Source organism: Chiloscyllium plagiosum, unplaced genomic scaffold, assembly GCF_037043375.1.
Source record: "Chiloscyllium plagiosum isolate Xiang-an unplaced genomic scaffold, Cpla_swu_hap1 HiC_scaffold_25, whole genome shotgun sequence".
NCBI classification, from domain to species: Eukaryota; Metazoa; Chordata; class Chondrichthyes; order Orectolobiformes; family Hemiscylliidae; genus Chiloscyllium; species Chiloscyllium plagiosum.
The window spans coordinates 216,014-236,488 of NW_028270163.1; the positions used below are offsets into that span (position 1 = coordinate 216,014).

Consider the following 20,475-nt stretch of genomic DNA (forward strand, 5'->3'; position numbering starts at 1 on the left):
GATTTTAGAAAAATGCAGATGTAGCGGAGTTGTTGTTATGGGTGCCTTCAACTTTCCCAGTATTGACTGGAACCTCATTAGTCCAGATGGTTTGGATGGAACTGTTTTTGTCAGGTATGTTCAGGAGGGTTTCTTTACTCAATATGTAGACAGGCCGACGAGGGGAGAGGCCATTTTGGATTTGATGCTCGGCAAAGAGCCAAGACAGGTGTCAGATCTCACAGTGAGAGAACACTTTGGTGACAGTGACCATAACTGCCTCACATTTCCCATAGCCATGGAGAGGGAAAGAAGCAGTTACCATGGGAGGATATTTAATTGGGGGAAAGGAAATTATGACGGTATCAGACAGATTTGGAAGGTACAGATTTGGAGCAATTGTTCCACAGAAACAGACATGTGGAGACTGTTTGAGGAGTAGTTGTTGTGAGTAATGCATAAATTTGTTCCTCTGAGACAGGCAAGATTAAGGATCCTTGGATGATGAGAACAGAGGAGCTTTTCATCAAAAGGAAGAAGGTAGCTGACATAAGATGGAGGAAGCAAGGATCAGGCACAGCTTTAGAGCATTACAGGAGCTCAGAATGGACTGAGGAGAGCCAGGAAGGGGCACAAAAAAGACTTGGCTGAAAGGATTAGGCAGAACCCAAAGGCATTTTATTCATTTGTGCGGAATAAGAAAATGATCCGGGAGAAGTAGGGCTGATCAGGGATAACATAGGGAACTTGTGCCTGGAGTCTGAGCAGTCAGGGGAAGGCCTAAATGAATATTTTGTTTTGGTTTTCACAAGGGAAAGGGACTTTGTTGTGAATGAGAACTTTGAGGAAATAGGCTTTAACTGATCAAGATTGATGAAGCCGATGTGCTGGAAATTTTGGCAAACATTAAGATTGATAAGTCCCCAGGGCCAGATCAGATTTATCCTAGGTTGCTCCGGGAAGCGAGAAAGGAGGTTGCTAAACTGTTGGTGAAGATCTTTGCTCCCTCACTCTCCACGGGAGGTGTATGTTGTTCCTCTTTTCAAGAAGCGTAATAGGGAAATCCCTGGCAATTACAGACCACTCAGTTGTACATCTATGGTCAGCAAGATTTTGGAAAGAATTCTGAGGGATAGGATTTATGACTATTTGGAAAAGCATAACATGAGTAAAGGCAGTCAGCATGGCTTTGTGAGGGGTAGGTCAGGCCTCACAAATCTTATTGAGTTCTTTGAGGAGGCAAGGAACCAGGTCGACAAAGGTCGAGCAGTAGATGCGGTGTATTTGATAAGGTTCCCCATGGTAGGCTCATTCATAAAGTCAGGAGGTATGGGATACAGGGAGATCTGGATTCAGAATTGCTGGCTGACAGAAGGCAGAGAGTGGTTGTAGATGGAAAGTATTCTGTTGGAGGTCAGTGGTGAGTGGTATCCCACAGGACCCTGTTCTTGGGCCTCTGCTCTTTGTACTTTTTATAAGTTACTTGGATGAAGAGGTTGAGGGGTGGGTTAGTAAATTTGCAGATAGCACAAAGGTTGGGGGTGCCATTGATAGTATCGAGGGCTGTTAAAGGCTGCAGCACAACATTGACAGGATGCAGAGCTGGGCTGAGAAATAGCAGATGGAGTTCAAACTGGATAAATGCAAGGTGATTTTGGAAAGTTGAACTTGAATGCTGAATATAGGATTAAAGACAGGATTCTTGGCAGTTCTATGTTCATTAGATTAGATTAGATTAGATTAGATTAGATTACAGTGTGGAAACAGGCCCTTCGGTCCAACAAGTCCACACCGACCCGCTGAAGCGTAACCCACCCATACCCCTACATTTACCCCTTACCTAACACTAAGGGCAATTTAGCATGGCCAATTCACCTGACCTGCACAGCTTTGGACTGTGGGAGCACCCGGAGGAAACCCACGCAGACACGGAGAGAACGTGCAAACTCCGCACAGTCAGTCGCCTGAGGCGGGAATTGAACCCGGGTCTCTGGCGCTGTGAGGCAGCAGTGCTAACCACTGTGCCACCGTGATGACGCAGTGTGGAGGAACAGAGGGATCTTGATGGTCAAGTGCATAGATCCCTCCAAGTTGCCACCCAAGTGGATAGGGTTGTTAGTAAAGCATATGGTGTTTTGGTTTCATTAACAGGGGTATCGAGTTTAAGAGCCGCGAGGTCTTACTGCAGCTCTACAAAACCCTGGTTAGACTACAGTTGGAATATTGTGTCCAGTTCTGGTCGCCCTATTATAGGAAAGATACAGAGGCTTTGAAGAGGGTGCAATGAAGGTCTACCAGGATGCTGCCTGGACTGGAAGGCTTGTCTTACGAAGAGAGGTTGACTAAGCTCGGACTTTTCTCTCTGGAGAGAAGGAGGAAGAGAGGTGACCTGATCGAGGTATACAAGACAATGAGAGGCTTGGACAGAATCAATAGCCAGAGACTTTTTCCCAGGGCAGGATTGACTGGCACAAGGGGTCATAGTTTTAAGGTGATAGGAGGAAGGTATAGAGGAGACGTCAGAGGTAGGTTCTTTATGCAGAAAGTTGAGAATGCATGGAATGCATTGCCAGCGGTGGTGGTGGAAGCAGAGTCATTAGAGACATTTAAGCAACTGCTGGACATGCACATGGACAGCAGTGGATTGAGGGGTGTGTAGGTTAGGTTATTTTATTTTAGATTAGGAATAATTCTTGGCACAACATCGTGGGCCAAATGGCCTGTTCTGAGCTGTACTTTTCTATGTTCTATTACACGTGGGAACACTTCCCACCATATATACGGTGAGTCTCATACGCTGCAGGCATGGTACATTGGTGAGACCCAGCAGACGCAACAACAACGGATGAATGGATACCATGCAACAATCACCAGGCAGGGGTGTTCCCTCCCAGTCGAGGAACACTTCAGCGATCCAGGATATTTGGCCTTGGATGTTCGGGTGACCATCATCCAAGGAGGACTTTGGGACAAGCAACAACGCAGAGTGGCTGAGCAGAAGCTGATAACCAAGCTGATAACCCTCCAACCACAAGGGATGAACTCGGATTTCACCAGTTTCCTCATTTCCCCTCCCCCCACCTTGTCTCAGTCAAATCCATTGAATTCAGCACCGCCTTCCTAACCTGCAATCTTCTTCCTGACCTCTCCGCCCCCACCCCAGTCTGACCTATCACCCTCATCTTGACCTCTTTCCACCTATCACATTTCCGACGCCCCTCCCCCAAGTCCCTCCTCCCTACCTTTTATCTTAGCCTGCTGGACAAACTTTCCTCATTCCTGAAGAAGGGCTTATGCCCGAAACGTCGATTCTCCTGTTCCCTGGATGCTGCCTGACCTGCTGCGCTTTTCCAGCAACACATTTTTCAGCTCTGATCTCCAGCATCTGCAGTCCTCACTTTCTCAACCAAGTTTGGTTCCCATGGGAATGGCCTCAACCAGGACCTTGGGTTCATGTCACATTACAGGTGACCCCGCTGCACGATACACTCTCTCACACACACTCTTACATACTCACATACCCACTGGTTAGCACTGCTACCTCATCGCACCAGGAACCCAGGTTCCATTCCAGCTTTGGGTGACTGTCTGCGTGGAGTTAGCACATTCTCCCCGTTTCTGTGTTGGTTTCCTCCGGGTGGTCTGGTTTCCTCCCACAGTCCAAAGATGTGCAGATTTGGTGAATTAACCATGCTAAATTGCCCATAGCGTTCAGGGATGTATAGATTAGGTGCATTACTCATGGGAAATGTAGGGTTAAAGGGTAGGGGAATGAGTCTGGATGGGATACTCTTTGGAGGGTCAGTGTGGATTTGTTGAGTCTAATGGCCTGTTTCCATACTGCAGGGATTCTAAGTAATCCTAAGTAAAAATATAAATCCAATTCGTAAAGATATTCCTACCGTTACGGGCAGAAAAGGTGCTAATCTCTGTCTTGGGGACAGTAAAGATGCTCATCATTGTCTGGTGCAAATAAAGGGGCTAATTCCTATCCTGAGGACAGAAAAGATGCTCCTCCCTCATGCCTCGGTAGGTGCCTTTATTCAACTGTAATACCGTTACCTCTGATTCTACCTTCTCCCTCTCAAATTGCAGAGTAAATTCAATCATATTATGTTACAAATCATACAACACCAGGTTATAGTCCAACAGGTTTAATTGGAGGCACTAACCTTCGGAGTGACGCTCCTTCATCAGGTGGTCATCCTTCATCAACCATCTGATGAAGGAACGGCGCTCCAAAGGCTAGTGCTTCCAATTAATCCTGCTGGACTATAGCCTAGTGTTGTGTGATTTGTAACTTTGTACACCCCAGTCCAACAGTGGCATCTCCAAATTAATCATATTGTGATCACTGCCTCCTCAGGTTTCCTTATCAAGGTTGTCCCATTGCACAACACTAAATCCAGTATTGCCTGTTCTCTAGTGGGCTCCACCACAAGCAGCTCCAAAAAGCCATCTTGTAGACATTCCACAAATTCTTTTTCTTGCAATCCACAATCAACCTGATTTTCCCAGTCCACCCAAATATTGAAATCCCACATGATCCCTGTAACTTCGCCTTTCCTACACATCTCTTCTATCTCTTGGTAAATCCCAGCTCCTGACTACTGTTATGAGGCCTGTATAATAACTCCAACTGTGTTTTTTTTTTAACCTTTGCAGTTCCTCAATTCTACACCATCTGACCACACTTTGTTTTTTACTATTCGTTTAATTTTATTTCTTACTAATAAGGCAACCCCACCTCCTCTGCCCACCAGCCTATCTTTTCAATAGGATGTATATTCTTGGGTATTCAGCTCCCAATCCTGATTCCCTTGCAGCCATGTCTCTGTAATGCCTACAACATCATACCTGCCAATTTCGATCTGCACCACAAGCTCATTTGCCTTCTTTGTACTGTGGGCATTCAGATATAACACCTTCAATCCTGTATTAACCATCCCTCTTCTCATTGGTATTTGTTTGTCCAGTGATTGCTAACCCTTTCCAAACACTGTCCTATTTGTGTCTGTGCTGGAGACTTTAATAACCTCTCCTGAGTTCTCATTTCTTTCATATTTTTCCACGCAAGGTCCAACTTTACAGTTCTTCATGTTATGTGCTCCATAATGGGCTTGGTGATCAAACCTGTAGTCCCCTTTGTCACACCACAGCCAGAATGAAAGTTGCTACTCTGTGGCGCCCTCTTGCATTGACTGACACCCTTTTTTTATTTCAAAAATATACTTTAATCATAAAATACTTTGATGGTCTGTACAGTTGGACATGCCATACATATGTAAACATTCCATTTCTTTGCATACCGAAACAGAGTAATCATTCCTATTTACAGGTCTGTACGATTACATTTTTAGCTGAGGCATCAGCAGAGGCCACTGCGTGGGCCCCCTGTTCTTCTTTAGGCAGGCAGATGTTACATGGTGGTCTTTCCCAACCGCGCCTTGGCAGCAGTTGCCCCAAGCTTCAGCGCGTCCCTTAACACGTAGTCCTGGACCTTGGAATATGCCAATCTGCAACACTCAGTTGGGGTCAACTCCTTCAGCTGGAAGATCAACAGGTTTCGGACCGCCCAGAGAGCGTCCTTCACCGAGTTGATGATCCTCCAGGCACAGTTGATGTTCATCTCGGTGTGCGTCCCGGGGAACAGGCCGTACAGCACGGAGTCCCGCGTCATGGCGCTGCTCGGGACGAACCTCGACAAACACCACTGCATTCCTCTCCAGACTTCTTCTGCATAGGCACATTCCAGAAGGAGGTGTGTAACAGTCTCGTTTCCCCCCCCCCCCCCGCCGCAGCTGCTTCGAGGGCATCGTGTGGTGTGGCTGAGAGTCCGGGCGTGCATAAATGATCTCACAGGCAGAGCCCTGGTGCTTGGTGCTTGTTGGAAAGTTCTGGCGATGAGGCATTCTGCCAACTGGCTTTGACAGTCTGCTCAGGGAACCGCTCGATAGGATCCGCCCTTTCCTTTTCCCGAAGGGTCTCAAGGACACTGCGTGCTGACCACTTCCTGATGGACTTGTGGTCAAAGGTGTTTTTTTTTCATAAACTTCTCCACAAAGGACAGGTGATACGGAACGGTCCAACTACTCGGAGCGTTCCATGGCAGCGAGGCCAGGCCCATCCTTCGCAACACCGGGGACAGGTAGAACCTCAGTACGTAGTGACACTTGGTGTTTGCGTACCGCGGATTCACGCACAGCTTGATGCTGAGGTGTGGTATCCCACACTCTTGCAGAAACAGGACGTCAGCTTTAACGTTGGCCAGGAAGGCCATCGTAGAAACATATCGCGTAGCCGATTTGATGCTACGCACATTGTTGCTGGCAATTTTTAATCCCATTTTCACAGTTTACGAGGTTAACAGTGTCCATTTGCTGCTGGTCTTGCCCCTCTGGGGTAGCTATGTGCATCCCCGTGGTGACGGCAAACTGCTGGACCCTCCCAGGGCTGAGGTAGCTGTCCGGCTCCACGCTGGGGCCATTTCCCCGCACTGGTGTCTTCGGGTCGGGCCCAGGATCCGCATCGTCTAGTTCTCCATCTGACAGCGGGGCTGTCACAGGACCGCTGCTCCCAGTTACCTGGAGCTGTGGGCCGGTGGGTACCTCTCGGTTCTCACCGCGTGGGGGGAGGCCTTTACCCATCCCCTCAGAGGGATCGTCTTTTCCTGCTTGGGCGGTGCTGCCCTCCTTTTTCCCCACGGCGCTCTGTCTCTTCCTCTGGTGACGACCCTTGACTGACACCCTTGCCACTATGAGTCTTCCCTGAAACTTGTCAATGCAGATGCCACTGAGGCTGCCAGGTACTCCACAGACTCAAACTTCACTCCACCATGACGAATCCACATCAGACCCACCTTGCTGATACAGTCACTGCTGATATTGCCAGGTCTCGTACTGAGCCCAAATTCGCCTCCACCGCCACCTCCATGGATCTGCACTGGATTAATTATCGCTACCTTCTCTCTTCATCTCCAAAGACAGTCCCAGAGATAGAAGTGTTAAATCCTGTGAAGTGGACAGTGGAGATGCTAATCATTTTCCTGCAGAAACAACAAACCAATCCCAGCACTGGGGGCAGAATGATGCTGATTCATGTCAGGGGACAGTAATTCTGCTAAACCTGGTCCTATGGAAAGGAAACTTGCTAACCTTTGTCTGTGGACTATAAAGGTGGTTATCCCAACCTTGGGACAGTAAAAAATTTAATCCCCGTCCTGTGGACAGTAAATGCGCCAGTTACTCTTCAGTGGATACTAAAAAGATTTGCGGAAACAAAGGATTTATTTCTTTTTGAGGACAAATAAGGTGCTAATTCCTGCCCCGAGACATTAAATAACCCTTGCACTGGGCCAGTAAAAGCTCTAATTTTTTATTTTAGACAGTTAAATTGCAAATCACTCCCCTGAGAACGGTAAAGATAATAATTGCCGTACTTTGGTCAGGAAAAGCACAACGAGATGCCAGTCGGGTAACACTTCAGCGGCCTCGGATCTTGCGGTGACCATCCTCCAACTACATTCTCAAGAAAACTCAGCTTTTTAAACAATAGGTGTGAAATCCAAGGCGGACTTCGGGACAACCAACAAAGCAAAGTGGCTGAGCAGAAGCTAATAGCAAAGTTCTGTACCCATGGGAATGGTCTCAACCGACCTTGGGTTCATGTCACACTACAGGTGATCCCATTGCACGATACACTCACACACCCATGCAGACCCTCTCACTCACATGCACCCTCTCACACATACCACATCACACACACACTTAACAAAGCTTACACACATCATGTGTACTCACACCCACACACCCACATTCACATGCACACTCAATCTATCACTCCGACATGTGCACACATATAAGCTTATGGGGTGAATTTGTTTTTGCATAATTACATTTTATTTTGCTCTGAAACTGCATAAATCCATGTAGAGCTATACAGAGGGTTTGTCAGTCTGACATAGCAGTGGGACACAGACAGACTTCACACCTATTGTTTAAAAAGCTGAGCTATCTTGAGAATGTAATTTAAAAGAAGTTCTGTGACTTACATATCAAAGAACAGAAACCAGCATATCCCACTATAAAAGACGAAAGTTTTAATTTAAAAATGTTTACTGTATCACATTTCCATGACAGTGGACTCCTTTGGCTATACATTCTGTGAGCATGATAATAACCTGTACAACCACCTGATGAAGGAGCAGTGCTTCGTAAGCTATTGCTTCCAAATAAACCTGTTGGACTATAATAGGTGTTGCGGGATTTTTAACTTGCCTCACACCAGCACCTTCAAGTCACCAGGCTGCAGGAACATCAATCACGCCTCGGGGGCTCCGTGATTGACTGTTGTCTGGCCCAATTGGAAGAGAAGGCTGGTGACCCTCCAACCAATAGGTGTAACCAAGGGATGGGTCTAGCCGTAGCATCACGTGACCATGCTCTTAGGGTTGAGCCTATGTGTGGCTGAATAAGGGGGGATAAAGGAATTGGTCAAAAACAGAGGAGGGAAATGGTGATCGAGTGGACATAAACACCCGACATAGATTCTCAGACTCGAATTCGTGTCACGTTTGCAGCACACGGAAAATGTCTGCAGGCCTTACGCAGTGACAGCTGAAGGTGACCGCCGCCATTGTTATTGTACGTGAGAGGCGTGCCTCATGGAGCATGCGCAGTTGGACGCACGCCGGTCTTTAACTGTGATAGGGGATTAGAAGGCCAAAGATTTAAGATAGCAAACTCACACCAACCAACTGTTTTCTTTTTAATTTCTACCTTGTATTGACAGTGAGGTTTTGTTTTTGTAAACTTCTTTTACAGGGTATAATTTAGATAGATTTGCAAAATTAAATTTAAAAAAAACAAGCATCATCTGAGGCAGTCACTCAATCAGGATTTGACATTATCCGTCTTTCACCATGAAAGGATTAAGGTTTGTTCTATCTCTCACACTTTTGAGGAAACCCGAAACGTTAACTCTGATTTCACAGATGCTGCCAGACATTTCCAATATTTTGAAATGTTGAAGTTGAAAATGAAGATGTGGATTTATAAAATGAGTTTGCTGAATCTGGAACTTTTGTATGCCACTGGGCCACTGGACAGAGTGGTGTTAGTGATAGGATGATAGAATAGAACTAAAATCCCTACAGTGTGGAAGAAGGCCATTTGGCCCAACAAGTCCTCTGAAGAGTATCCCACCCAGGCTCACTCCCTATACAGGGAGAACTACCGATTTGGATCCATAAGGAGAGGTTGAATAGGCTAGGGCTGTTTTCCTTTGAGTGTTGGATGCTGAGGGGTGACCTTTATAGAGGTTTATAAAATCAAGAGGAGCATGGATAGGTTAAATAGACAAAGTCTCTTCCCTGGGTTGGGGAATCCAGAACTAGAGCGCATAGGTTTAGGATGAGAGAGGGAAGATATAAAAGGGACCTAAGGGGCAACACTTCCACGCAGAGGGTGGTATGTGTATGGAATGAGCTGCCAGAGGAAGTGGTGGATGCTAATACAATTACAACGTTTAAGAGTCATCTAGATGGGTATATGAATAGGAAGGGTTTGGAGGGATATAGGCCAGGTGCTGACAGGTGGGTCTAGATTAGATTGGGATATCTGTTTGGCATGGACGAGTTGGATCGAAGAATCTCTTTTTGTGCTGTACGGCTCAATGACTCTACATTTCCCCTGACTAATGCACCTAACCCACACGTCCCTGTACACTATGGGCAATTTAGCATGGCCAATTCACCTAGCCTGCATGTCTTAGGACTGAGAGAGGAAACTAGAGCAGCTCGGGGGAGAATGTGCAAAAACTACACAGTCGCCTGAGGCTGGAATCTAACCCGGGTCCCTGGTGCTGTGAGGCAACAGTGCTTACCACTGAGCCACCGTTCTGCAATGACACAAAGTGTGCATAAGGGAAAATTTTGGATTATCTTTGTTTTTATAGATGGGAGACTATGGGAGCTCAGAAACGAAGGTATCAGTATTGTGAAGTCTAGTAACAGTAACAGCATTTCAAAACTGGTTTAGCTGAGGTAAATGCAATTTTAGGCAATATTTTCAGAGGTGGATTCACCCTATGAGACATGCTGTTTTTAACGCCACCCTCTCATTCTGTTTCACTCCTATCATGGTGTCCCGAGTCTTCTGTAGGTCCAGACTGCAGGGATTTTCCTCCTCTGAAAGTCATTAGTGAATTAGTTGGGTTTTCATGACAATCCAGCAGTTTCCATGATCACTTTTTTTCCTCATCCCTCAAATTACCAGATTTATTCTTCTTAGTTTTACTAACTGCCTCATTTTTGGATTGTGTCTCACTCCAGTTTTTTTTGTTTTACTTTAATGAACTAGCCTGTATTGAAAGGAGGAAACAGGTGTCACATCAGGACCTGAATACATTGAATTTGAACATGGAAGGAAAAACCATACATGGGAAGAAACCATACAGATGCTCTGTGTGTGGGCGAGGCTTCAACCATTCATCTGGTCTGTCGAGACATAAGCTCAGTCACACTGGGGAAAAACCGTGGAAATGTAGAGATTGTGGCAAGGCATTTACATCCCCCTCTGACCTGGAAAGGCATCGGCGGAGTCACACTGGGGAGAGGCCTTTTTCATGCTCTGTGTGTGGGAAAGGATTCAATCAGTTGTCCAACTTGCTGCAACACCAGCGAGTTCACACCGGGGAGAGACCTTTTAAATGCCCAGACTGTGGGAAGTGTTTTAAAAGTGCTGGAGAACTGATGTCCCATCAACGTGTTCACACTGACGAAAGACCGTTCAGATGCTCTCACTGTGACACTCAGTTCAAGTACTCATCTGACCTCACTGTCCACCAGCGAGTTCACACTGGGGAGAAACCATTCACCTGCTGTGAGTGTGGGAAGACATTCTCTCAGTTATATAACTTGTTGACACACCAGCGAGTTCACAGTGATGACAGACCTTTTAAGTGTTCTGACTGTGGTAAGTGCTTTAAATGTTCAGGGAATCTGATAACACATCAACGTGTTCACAGTGATGCGCGACCTTTTAAATGTCTGGACTGTGGAAAGTGCTTTAAAAGCTCTGGAGAACTGATGTCGCATCAACGTGCTCACACTGATGAGAGACCATTCAGATGCTCACATTGTGGGATCGGGTTCAAGAAATCATATAACCTCACTGTACACCAGCGACTTCACACTGGGGAAAAGCCATTCACCTGCTCAGAGTGTGGAAAAGGATTCACTCAGTTATACAATCTGCAGACACACCAGCGAGTTCACACAGGAGCACGACCATTCACCTGCCCCGAGTGTGGGAAGGGATTTACTCAGTCAGCCCACTTGGTCAGACACCAACAAGTGCACAAAAAAATATATTGATTGGATTTTACTGTGAATTATCATCCAGGACAAAACTATGTTCTTGGTGTTTGTGTCTGCTGATATTAATGAACTACAGTTTAGTCGAGTGTTAATATTCTGAATAAATTAAAATAAATTAGCTGTGTGTTAACCACACAATGGGTTGAACCTTTCTGATTATCTATATCACAGGTTCCTTGTGAATTGCTCTCCGTCTCCTCTCTCTCTTCCATTGTCACTCCAACAGTGAAACATGTTTGTCACAAAGATTCAGATAATCCAATCCTCTGCCTTTGCTACTTTGTTTCCACTAATTCACTTGGCCAAACTCTCTAATGTTCTAATGTGCAGAACCCTGTGACTACTACTAGTTTTAGTTTCTCCCAGCTGCTTGAATGTCTTTTTCCAAGACAGTTGTCAAGAAGAGAAGTAGAAGTGGGTGTGAGGGAATGACATCAGTGCTCTCTGTCTTCCCAGTATTGAACTGGAGAAAATTGTTCCGCATTCACCACTAGATATAAATGTCATATGTTATTTTGTCCAAGAAATGCAACTCCTGCTCCAAATAAACTATTACTCTCACAAGTCCCCACATACACTGATATTCTTAATGATACACTCTCTCATGCATCCCTTTCCCCTTCAAATCTGCTACCTTTAGTCCCTCCTTGATAAAGAAACCCTTGACTGCCACTCTATCCTTGCAACAACTGCCCATCTAAGTTCTGAGCAATGAAGGCAAGCGTGGGAAACATCTTCTTAGTCATCCTTACTACAAGTGATGCAAATTTCAAAAATTTGTACACATGAGCCCCTTAGTCTGTCTGTTCTACTCTACTACCCAGGGTCTTACCATTGATTTTAAGTCCTGCTCTTGTTTGTTTTACCAAAATGCAATACCTCACATTTATCTAAATTAAACTCCATCTGCCTCTCCTCAGTCCATTGATCCAATTGATCAAAATCTCTGTAATCTTAGATAACCTTCTTCACAGTCCACCACACCACCAATTTTGGTGTCATCCACAGGCTTAAAAAATGCTTCCGAAATTCTCATCCAAATCATTTGTGTGGGGGGACAAAAGTTCCTGCCTCTCATGTCTCCTTTAAACTTACCGACTTACCTTAAACCTACATCTCCGTTTTGAAATTTCTACCTGGGGAAATAAGACTCTAACTATCCATGATTTTGTAAACTTCAGAGGTTGTGTTCCTTCCTTTGTTATTTAAGTGAAAACAAACGTAAGTGTGTCCAACTTTTCCTCACAGTTATCATCCAAACCAGGCAACATCCTGACAAACTGTTTGCATACCCTCTCTAAAGTCCACAATCCTTCTGGTGTTGTTTTGACCACAATATTCCAAATGTAGCATAACTAAAGTTTTTATACTCTATGCCACCTCGACCACTTTATCCACTTGTATTGCCACTTCCAGGGAACTGTGGACCTGTATGCCTAGATCTTTCTGTATGCTGTGGTTCTGTTCGCCGAGCTGGAAGTTTTTGTTGCAAACGTTTCGTCCCCTGTCTAGGTGACATCCTCAGTGCTTGGGAGCCTCCTGTGAAGCGCTTCTGTGGTGTTTCCTCCGGCACTTATAGTAGCCTGTCCCTGCCGCTTCCGGTTGTCAGTTTCAGCTATCCGCTGTAGTGGCCGGTATATTGGGTCCAGTTCTATGTGTTTGTTGATGGAGTTTGTGGATGAGTGCCATGCTTCTAGGAATTCCCTGGCTGTTCTTTGTTTCGCTTGCCCTATAATGGTAGTGTTGTCCCAGTCAAATTCATGTTGCTTGTCATCTGCGTGTGTGGCTACTAAGGATAGCTGCTCGTGTCGTTTCGTGGCTAGTTGATGTTCGTGGATGCGGATCGTTAGCTGTCTTCCTGTTTGTCCTATATAGTGTGTTGTGCAGTCCTTGCATGGGATTTTGTACACTACATTAGTTTTGCTCATGCTGGGTATCGGGTCCTTCGTTTTGGTGAGTTGTTGTCTGAGAGTGGCTGTTGGTTTGTGTGCTGTTATAAGTCCTAGTGGTCGCAGTAGTCTGGCTGTCATTTCAGAGATGTTCTTGATGTATGGTAGTGTGGCTAGACCTTTGGGTTGCGGCATGTCCTCGTTCTGTTGTCTTTCCCTTAGGCATCTGTTGATGAAATTGCGCGGATATCTGTTTTTTGCGAATACCTTGTATAGGTGTTCCTCTTCCTCTTTTTGCAGTTCTGGTGTGCTGCAGTGTGTTGTGGCCCTTTTGAATAGTGGCCTTGATGCAACTTCGTTTGTGTGTATTGGGATGGTTGCTTTCATAGTTCAGGACTTGGTCTGTGTGTGTGGCTTTCCTGTGTACCTTAGTGGTGAATTCTTTCTGTATGTTGATGCTATATAGGGTTCTACCATTTTCTGTAGACATTCCTCCTGCATTAGATCTCCCAAAATATATCATCTCGCATTTGAATTAAACTCCAGCTGCCATTTCTCCGCCCAAGTCTCTAGCCTGTTGTATTCTCTTGCAATCCTCACTATCTGTAGCTTCCCAAATCTTTGTGTTGTTTGCATAACTTACACCCACATTTTTGTCTAAATGATTTTAAATGATTTATTTTTATATATACTCTATATTTTGTTTATATAAATATGACAATACAGGTTCCAGCACTAATCCCTGCAGAACAGCATTAGTCACACATTTGCAATCTGAAGAGCACCATTCCACCACTGCTTTGTCTTCTGTGAGTAAGCCAGTTCTGTATCCGTTTTTCCAGCTCATCACAGATCCTGAATACTTTTTGTATTCACCTACCATGAGGGACCTTGTCAAAGACATTACTAAAGTCCATGTAGACAACATCTTCTGCCCTGCTCTCCTCAATCATCATTCTCACTTCCTCAAAATAAAGCTCAGTCAAGTTTGAGACATGACGTACCCGAATAAAATCATGTTGCCATTCTTTAATAAGCCCATAATTTTCCAAATGTGTGTAAATACCAACCTTAAGAATCTTCTCCAATTATTATCTACCATTGACGAATGGCTCACCAGCCTGTAATTTCCCTTCTTATGCCTGTTGCTCCTCTTGCACAAAGGAACAATGTGACTATTTTCCATCCTCCAGGACCGGATCTCTCCTGCGACGAAAGAGGGCACAAAAATTATATACAAGGTCCCAGAAATTTTTTCATCTTCCTCCCTCAGCATTCTGGGATAGATCCCATCAGGTCCTGGGGTCTTGTCTAACATAATGCTTTTAAATATCTCTTTTTAATACAGATATGCCCTAGAATATCAACATATATCTCCCATGACTCACTATCCACCATGCCCTTCTCCTTTACAAATATCATTGCAAGGTATTTGTGAAAGACAATACCCACATCCTCTGGCTGCATAGATAAATTTCCTCCTTTGGACAGCAAAGAGGTTACCTCAGATTACACAGGATCTTGACCAGATGGGCCAATGGGCTGAGAAGTGGCAGATGGAGTTTAATTCAGATAAATGCGAGGTGCTGCATCTTGGGGAAGCAAATCTTAGCAGGACTTATACACTTAATTGGTTGGTTGGTACCTGGGACTTCGATGTTGTGGCTATTACGGAGACATGGCTAGAACAGGGACAGGATTGGCTGTTGCAGGTTCCGGGATTTAAATGTTTTAGTAGGTTTAGAGGTGGGGGTAAAAGAGGGGGAGGTGTGGCATTGCTTGTCAAAGATAGTATTACAGCGGTGGAAAGGACGATGGATGAGGACTTGCCATCTGAGGTAGTTTGGGCTGAGGTTAGGAATAGGAAAGGTGAGGTCACCCTGTTAGGAGTCTTTTACAGGCCTCCTAATAGTCCTAGAATCATTGAAGAAAGGATTGGGAAGGTGATTCAGGAGATGAGTGACAGTAATAGGGTGGTTGTTATGGGGGACTTTAACTTTCCTGATATTGATTGGGAAAGCTATAGCTCAAGTTCGTTAGATGGGTCAGTGTTTGTTCAATGTGTGCAGGAGAGTTTCCTGACACAATATGTAGACAGGCCAACAAGAGGTGAGGCCATACTGGATTTGGTTCTGGGTAACGAACCAGGCCAGGTGTTAGAATTAGAGGTAGGTGAGCACTTTGGGGATAGTGACCATAATTCGGTGATTTTTACACTCGTGATGGAGAGGGATAAGTGTGTACTACAGGGCAAGAATTATAGCTGGGGTAAGGGAAATTATGATGCGGTGAGGCATGACTTAGGATGTGTGGCTTGGAAAAGTAGACTCCAAGGCAAGAGTGTAAATGATATGTGGAACTTGTTCAAGGGGCAACTATTGAGTGTCCTTGATAATTATGTGCCTGTCAGGCAGGTAGGAAAGGGTCGTGCGAGGGAGCCGTGGTTTAATAAGGAATTGGAATCCCTTGTTAAATGGAAGAGGGCGGCCTATCTCAAGATGAGACGTGAAGGTTCAATTGGGGCGATTGAGAGTTATAGGGTAGCCAGGAAGGTCCTGAAGAGAGAGCTAAAAGCAGCAAGGAGGGGACATGAAAGGTCCTTAGTAGATAGGATTAGGGAAAACCCTAAGGCTTTCTATAGGTATGTTAGGAATAAAAGAATGACTAGGGTAGGAATAGGTCCAGTCAAGGATAGTAGGGGGAAGTTGCGTGTGGAGGCGGAAGAGATTGGGGAGACACTGAATGAATACTTTTCTTCAGTATTCACTCAGGAACAGGGCATTGTTGTCGATGAGAATACTGAGGCACAAATAAGTAGAATGGATGGCTTTGAGGTATGTAGAGAAGAGGTGTTGGAAATCCTGGAAAAGGTGAAAATAGATAAGTCCCCTGGGCCTGATGGCATTTATCCTAGGATTCTCTGGGAAGCAAGGGAGGAGATTGCAGAGCCATTGGCCTTGATTTTTATGTCCTCTTTGTCTACAGGAGTAGTCCCAGAAGACTGGAGGATAGCAAATGTGGTTCCCTTGTTCAAAAAGGGGAGTAGGGATAGCCCTAGTAACTATAGGCCGGTGAGTCTCACTTCTGTTGTGGGCAAAGTCTTAGAGAGAATTGTAAGGGATAGGATTTATGCACATCTAGATAGGAATAATGTGATCAAGGATAGTCAGCATGGTTTTGTGAAGGGCAAGTCGTGCCTCACAAACCTTATTGAATTCTTTGAAAAGGTGACGAAGGAGGTTGATGAGGGGAAAGCGGTAGATGTGGTATATATGGATTTTAGTAAGGCGTTTGATAAGGTTCCCCATGGTAGGCTACTGCAGAAAATACGGAGATATGGCATTGAGGGTGAGTTGGAGGTTTGGATTAGGAATTGGCTGGATGGAAGAAGACAGAGGGTAGTAGTTGATGGCAAAGTTTCTTCATGGAGTGCCGTCACTAGCGGTGTTCCGCAAGGATCTGTTTTGGGACCATTGCTGTTTGTCATTTTTATAAATGACCTGGAAGAGGGGTTAGAAGGTTGGGTGAGCAAGTTTGCGGATGACACGAAAGTCGGAGGAGTTGTTGACAGTGAGGAAGCATGTGGCAGGTTACAGCAGGATATAGAGAAGCTGCAGAGCTGGGCAGAAAGGTGGCAGATGGAATTCAATGTAGCTAAGTGCGAGGTGATTCACTTTGGGAAGAATAACAAAAAGATGGGGTACTGGGCTAATGGTCGGATACTTGGTAGTGTGGATGAGCAGAGGGATCTTGGTGTCCATGTACACAGATCTCTGAAAGTTGCCACCCAGGTAAATAGTGCGGTGAGGAAGGCATATGGCGTACTGGCTTTTATTGGTAGAGGAATTGAGTTCCGGAGTCCTGAGGTCATGATGCAGTTGTATAAGACTCTGGTACGGCCGCATCTGGAATATTGTGTGCAGTTTTGGTCGCCATACTATAGGAAGGATGTGGAGGCATTGGAACGGGTGCAGAGGAGGTTTACCAGGATGTTGCCTGGTATGGAAGGAAAATCGTATGAGGAAAGACTGAGGCACTTGGGGCTGTTTTCACTAGAGAAAAGAAGGTTTAGGGGTGACTTGATTGAGGTGTACAAGATGATTAGGGGGTTAGATAGGGTCGACAGTATGAACCTTTTCCCGCGTATTGAGTCGGGTATTACAAGGGGGCATAGCTTTAAATTAAGGGGGGGTAGATATAGGACTGATGTTAGGGGTAGGTTCTTCACTCAGCGAGTCGTTAGTTCATGGAATGCCCTGCCAGTAACAGTGGTGGACTCTCCCTCTTTATGGGCATTTAAGAGGGCATTGGATAGGTATATGGAGGATAGTGGGTTAGTATAGTTTAGGTGGGCTTGGATCGGCGCAACATCGAGGGCCCAAGGGCCTGTACTGCGCTGTATTCTTCTATGTTCTATGTTCTATGTTAATGGTAAGGTCCTAGGGAGTGTTGCTGAACATAGAGACCTTGGAGTGCAGGTTCATAGCTCCTTGAAAGTGGAGTTGCAGGTCGATAGATAGTGAAGAATGCGTTTGATATGCTTTCCTTTATTGGTTAGAGTATTGAGTACAGGAGTTGGGAGGTCATGTTGCGGCTGTACAGGACATTGATTAGGCCACTGTTGGAATATTGCATAGAGTTCTGGTCTTCTTCCTATCGGAAAGATGTTGTGAAACCTGAAAGGGTTCAGAAAGGATTTACAAGGATGTTGCCAGGGTTGGAGGATTTGAGCTATAGGGAGAGGCTGAACAGGTTGGGGCTGTTTTCCCTGGAGCATCAGAGGCTGAGGGGTGACCTTACCCTTATAGAGGTTTACAGAATTATGAGGGGCATGGATAGGATAAATAGGCAAAGTCTTTTCCTTTGGGTCGGGGAGTCCAGAACTAGAGGGCATAGGTTTAGGGTGAGAGGGGAAAGATATAAAAGAGACCTATGGAGCAACTTTTTCACGCAGTGGGTAGTATGTGTATGGAATGAGCTGCCAGAGGAAGTGGTGGAGGCTGGTACGATTGCAACATTGAAGAGGCATTTGGATGGGTATATGAATAGGAAGGGTTTGGAGAGATATGGGCCGGGTGCTGGCAGGTGGGACTAGATTTGGTTGGGATATCTGGACGGGTTGGACCGAAGTGTCTGTTTCCATGCTGTACATCTCTATGATTCTGAGGGTATGTACCATTTCCCTAACTACCATTTTGCACCTTATGTGTGTATAAAACACCTTGGGATTTTCCTTAATGCTGTTTCCAAAGGCATTTCATGGCCCCTTTTACCCCTCCTTATTTTTTGTTTGAGTTCTTTCTTGCAAATTTTGTACATTTTGAGGGCTCTGTCTTCAGATTCCTAAACCTTACATGTGCCTTCTTATGGTTTTTGACTAAGCTTACAATTTCTTGAGTCATCCAAGGTTCTTGGATCTTGCCTTATCGATTTTCACCGATTCTGAACACTAACTGGCCCTTAAAAGATTTCCACATGACAAATGTGGATTTACCCTTAAACAGGTGCCCTTAATCTACATTCCCCAGTTCCTGTTGTGGCTAGCCTTTCCCAATTTTAATACTTTCACCTGCGGACTATTTTTGACCTAATCCATACGTAATTTAAAACTTGCAGATTTATGGTCACTGTTCATGGAATGCTTCCCCCACTGAAACTTTGATCACGTGACCGGGTTCATTCCCCAGTACCATACCTAGTTTGGTGCCTTTCCCAGACAGATTGTTTCAAAACACTACCCTGGATGCAGCCACCAAATTCAATCTTCCCATCTGAGTACCTGGTACAAGGCAAGTGCCAGTCAATGAGGGGAAGTTAAACTGCCCCACCACCACAACACTTTTTTTTACATTATTCCATGATCTGTCAACACATCTATTCCTCTCTTCCCCCATTGGCTGTTGGGAGACCTGCAATACAATTCTATCAAATTCTATTCCTGAGTTCCATCTATATTGGTGGCTGGATAAGCCCTCCAAGATGTCCTCCCTTAGTACATGTTATATGAATTAAGTTCATAGAGTCATGGAGACGTGCAGCACAGAAGCAGACCCTTTGTTCCAACTTCTCTATACCAACTAGATTTCCTAAATTAATCTAGTCCCATTTGCCAGCTAAACCTTTTTTATTTATATGACCATACAGATGCCTCTTAAATGTTGTTGTACCATCCTCCACTTCCTCTGGCAGCTTGTTCCATACATGCACCACCTTCTGTGCATAAAAGTTGCCCTTTCGGTCCATTTTAAATCTTTAACCTTAAACCTATGCCTTCTAATTTTGGACTTCACAAATATGCAGCAAAGACCTTGGATATTCATTCTAATCGTGCCCTTCATGATTTTATAAACTTCTTTAAAGGTCACCCCTCAGCCTCCAGTGCTCCAGAAAAATAGTCCCAGCCTATTTAGTCTTTCCGTACAGCTCAAATCTCCAAATCTAGCAACATCTTTGTAAATCTTTTCTAAACCCTTTCAAGTTTCAGAACATCATTTCTATAGCAGGGAGACCAAAATTGAATGCAATATTCTAGAAGTGGCCTAACCAATGTCTTGTACAGCCCCAACATGACCTCCCAACTCCTATACTCAGTGCACTAACCAATAAAGACAGGCATACAGACACAATCTCCACACAGACTGACAACCAAATCCAGACAGCTGGCACTGCAAGCCAACCACTGAGCTACGTTGCCACCCACCATGTTCAAATAACATAGTACTTTTTCATTTATTCTGAGAGTCTGCAGGTTCACAATAGCTGTGCTGAAATTGTTGCCACAATAGTGGCAAAATCCTACATCAGAACATGATTGAGAAACATTGCAAACATTCATTTACATTTCATACAAGGCCTAGAAGACTCCACAATTCATCATTTCCAATCCTATGTTTGAGGCTTTACTAATTTTTTTCACTGTTCTACTGTTCAAATCATGATCTGAAATTGAAAAATACCTTGCAACAAGCCATAAAACCATACAGGGCCAGGACCTGCTTCTGTCATTTTACAAGGTCATTATTGTGTTTCAACTCTTTAACTCTTCATTCTGATCCAATATATTTGGTACAATGTTCCTTGGTTGATTCAATCTCAATTCTTTCTCCCTTCCCCAGTAGAATTACTGTTCTTACCCCTTTTAGATAACTGCATGGAGAATTTCTTAACTCATTAATGCACTGCCAGTCCAGTTTAATACTTTGATTAAATTCCTGCTGTTGACCTGCTACC

The 20,475-nt window shown here is 44.8% G+C and overlaps 1 protein-coding gene across 1 annotated transcript; it reads left to right on the plus strand.

Moving 5' to 3' along the window:
* Positions 1–8,640: 8,640 nt before the first annotated feature.
* Positions 8,641–11,488, plus strand: LOC122561941 (uncharacterized). Its single transcript, XM_043714267.2, has 2 exons — positions 8,641–8,913; positions 10,338–11,488. The coding sequence occupies exon 2, from the start codon at positions 10,397–10,399 to the stop codon at positions 11,351–11,353; it is 957 nt and encodes a 318-aa protein (XP_043570202.1). The 5' UTR covers positions 8,641–8,913; positions 10,338–10,396; the 3' UTR covers positions 11,354–11,488.
* Positions 11,489–20,475: the final 8,987 nt, after the last annotated feature.

Coding starts and splice junctions, on each gene's coding strand:
- LOC122561941 (XM_043714267.2), top strand. CDS start 10,397: ATGGAAGGAAAAACCATACATGGGAAGAAACCATACAGATGCTCTGTG.